At 34.7% G+C, this 2,938-nt stretch overlaps 1 protein-coding gene across 1 annotated transcript; it reads right to left on the reverse strand.

The window, feature by feature from the left end:
* Window positions 1–209: 209 nt before the first annotated feature.
* On the reverse strand, window positions 210–1,907 carry LOC139483164 (uncharacterized). The gene has a single exon (XM_071267198.1). It carries the CDS (start codon window positions 1,905–1,907, stop codon window positions 210–212), a length of 1,698 nt encoding a protein of 565 aa, XP_071123299.1.
* Between the last annotated feature and the right edge of the window lie 1,031 nt (window positions 1,908–2,938).

The following is a 2,938-nucleotide window of genomic DNA, read 5'->3' on the forward strand; positions in this document are numbered from 1 at the left end:
GAAGGTGGGTTGCTACAACCAAACAACCCGAATGTTGAACCAGTTACCATGATTTCGCACCAAAAAACCCAGATAGAACCAAGGTTTAGAACCAGAGTGCAAGGATAGAACCTAATTGCATTCAGAATTCTCATGACTTTTTATACCTTCAACGTATTTTGCAAATCATTTATTTATTTAGTATATTTATATATAATTTACGTCTTTCACTACTTTACCTCAAACAGAAACGCGCGACCCTGTGTGTTTGCAACAAGTAAAGAGTTTGTTGACTGATCATAACGCAATGCATGTGGGTGGGTTAGACCTTCAATCGAAGATAGAATTTGTCTATGACGTTTACCGTGATGTGATATAACCACAGCATTGTTTGATTTGGCTCCAACAACATACACATTTCCATCGTTGTCTACGGATATACCTTGGGGGCCTTTTAAAACGCTTTCCTCTTTGAATTCCCATAGTGGCGTACCTTTGAAATCAATGCATGTCACTGTGTTGTTGTCAGGGTTTGTATATATAATATAATTATCAAAACTTGTAACATATGAAAATCCCGATAGGCCAAGAGGTCCTGATCTAATGGAACCTATTGTTTCATTATTCAAATCAATTATCTTCAATCCATTCTCTGATGCACAATATATTAATGTTTCGTCGTTTATGAGCACTGCGCCTTCATTGAATTCTCCAACATTAAACCTTCTAACAACTTTTCTTTTCTCAATGTCAAGAAGGGTGATATACTGAGACCGCCTGCGGCTACCAGACGTCACAAAAATTATATTGTTATCTATGTAGTCGATATCAAAGTAACTACCTACTTTCATCTCAAAGTCCTTTGTTCCATCGTTGTTAATTGCTATGACCTTTTCTTGATCGTAACAAGTAAACATCATTCTTCCATCACGCAGCATGGTACATCCTTTTACGTTGGTGCCATGCGTTTTGACAGTCTGTCGTAACGTCAGTGTCATGTTATCAATGGATATTGGTACTGGGGCGGCAATCATATGTTGAGCCTGTTGATTCTTTTGTCTTCTTATAATAAGTTTGTTCGGCTCATTATCAACGATGATTTCTCCCAAGGATTTAACATCTATAGTAATATTCTGTAAAATCGTTTCAATTTTCAAAGATATTTGTGAATGATTTAATTTTTCGCTTTTAATTATTGACTGAACAAAATGTTCTTTCTTTGCTAAATCACTCTCCATGTCTCTTGTTGCCAGGAACGTTTGTAATTCAGAAGCGTACTGCTTAATATTTTCTAACCCGGCTTGAAATTCTGCTATCTCTTTTTCCTGCTTCTCAACTTCGCTCAGTAGCTGACGAATCTTCTTACTCTCTGTCTCCTCTGATGTATCAAGATCTCTCAGTAGTGTCTGATGTAGTTGGTCTAGGTGATTATTGATCGAGGTTTTAGCTTTTTGAATCTCCATTCCAATGTTCTTCTTTTGTTCTTTCAAAGAGGCTAGATTTTCTGCACGGTCTTTCCGTATCATTTGGATATGTTCTTTTACCTCGTTCAGAGTCCTTTCGATATCTTGGAATGCATTTGAAGACTTGATTCCACCTATGACATCATTTATGTCTTTTAAATCTTCACATTTATTGTGTTCCTCGACCACACAACGTTTACAGCACGGACAATCATGTTTCATACAAAATATTTGATACTTTTGATCATGTTTCTTGCAGGACTGTGCGATTTGAATAACATTACTTGGTAATTTCTGGTACTCAGCTATCATCACGGTATCATGATTACGTGTTCCTTTGGATAAACCGTGGTGTTCCCTACAATCATCACAGAGACCCTCATCACAATCTGAACACCAGATGACTGACTGTTTACTGATATTGCGTAGTTCACAAACTCCACAAAGTTTCCAGTTACTTGCCATTACTCATATTACTCTGAAAGTAAACCTGATGATAATCTTTAACATGCAAATAGACCTATTTGATTAAACAACCGATCTCTTTAGCGAGCTTTTTAAGCAAAGCCTTGACACATGATCTGTAATTTAATCAGATTTTTAAACGACTGCAGTAATTTGAAAACTGTAAATGTCCGGTAGGAAAAAAGTAAAATAACTAAAATATCGAACTCCACGGAAAATGAGCTTTTGATTTTGTCATTTGATAGGGTATTTTCCGTCTTGAATATTTTTGTTATTCTACTTTTTGTTATCACCTTATCTTTTTTTTTTCCTTTTGGTTAAAAACAACAAAAAATGGATACGATAAGTGTGTACAACTCGTGTTTATGACATAAATGTCATTGTACATGTACACACGAGAATAGAATTTTTATCAAATATAAATCGTCTAGGGGCATGAAAAATAAACAGCTGCGCAATCTGCGCATGATACGCCCTTCGTCTTGTGTGAGAAGTTTTATGCAATAATCATTAAATGTTTATAAGATACGATGCAACATGTGAAAAAAAAAATGTTTTTACAAAAAACTCAATAACTTTAAAATAAAATTTTGAATCATCACCAAAAAGTATACAAATCTTAAAATAAATATAACTAAAAAGTGTGTAAAGTTTTAAGCAATAATCTTAAATCGTTTATGAGATATGGCGCGACATGTGAAACCCCCCCCCCCCCTTTTTTTTACAAAAAACTCAATAACTCTAAAATACAATTTTGAATCATCACCAAAAAGTAAACAGATCTTTGGATAAATATAATTAAGAAGTGTGTGAAGTTTAAAGCAATGTTTTAGTTATAAAGTCCCATAACTCAAAAAGTTTGATTCCTATTTTCACCAAAAATTATACAGATCGTTTGACTATCATAAGAAACAACTATTTATAGTTTCATGAAATTTAGATAAGCGGTTCTCAAGTTACGGTGCGACATGTGGACGCCGGACAGATGGACACCAGACATTTGTATACCATAATACGTCCCGTCAAAATTT

This window comes from Mytilus edulis, chromosome 7 (genome assembly GCF_963676685.1).
Source record: "Mytilus edulis chromosome 7, xbMytEdul2.2, whole genome shotgun sequence".
NCBI classification, from domain to species: domain Eukaryota; kingdom Metazoa; phylum Mollusca; class Bivalvia; order Mytilida; family Mytilidae; genus Mytilus; species Mytilus edulis.

What these genes read in the sequence shown, in the direction of transcription:
- LOC139483164 (XM_071267198.1), bottom strand. Translation starts at nt 1,907, where the DNA reads ATGGCAAGTAACTGGAAACTTTGTGGAGTTTGTGAACTACGCAATATC.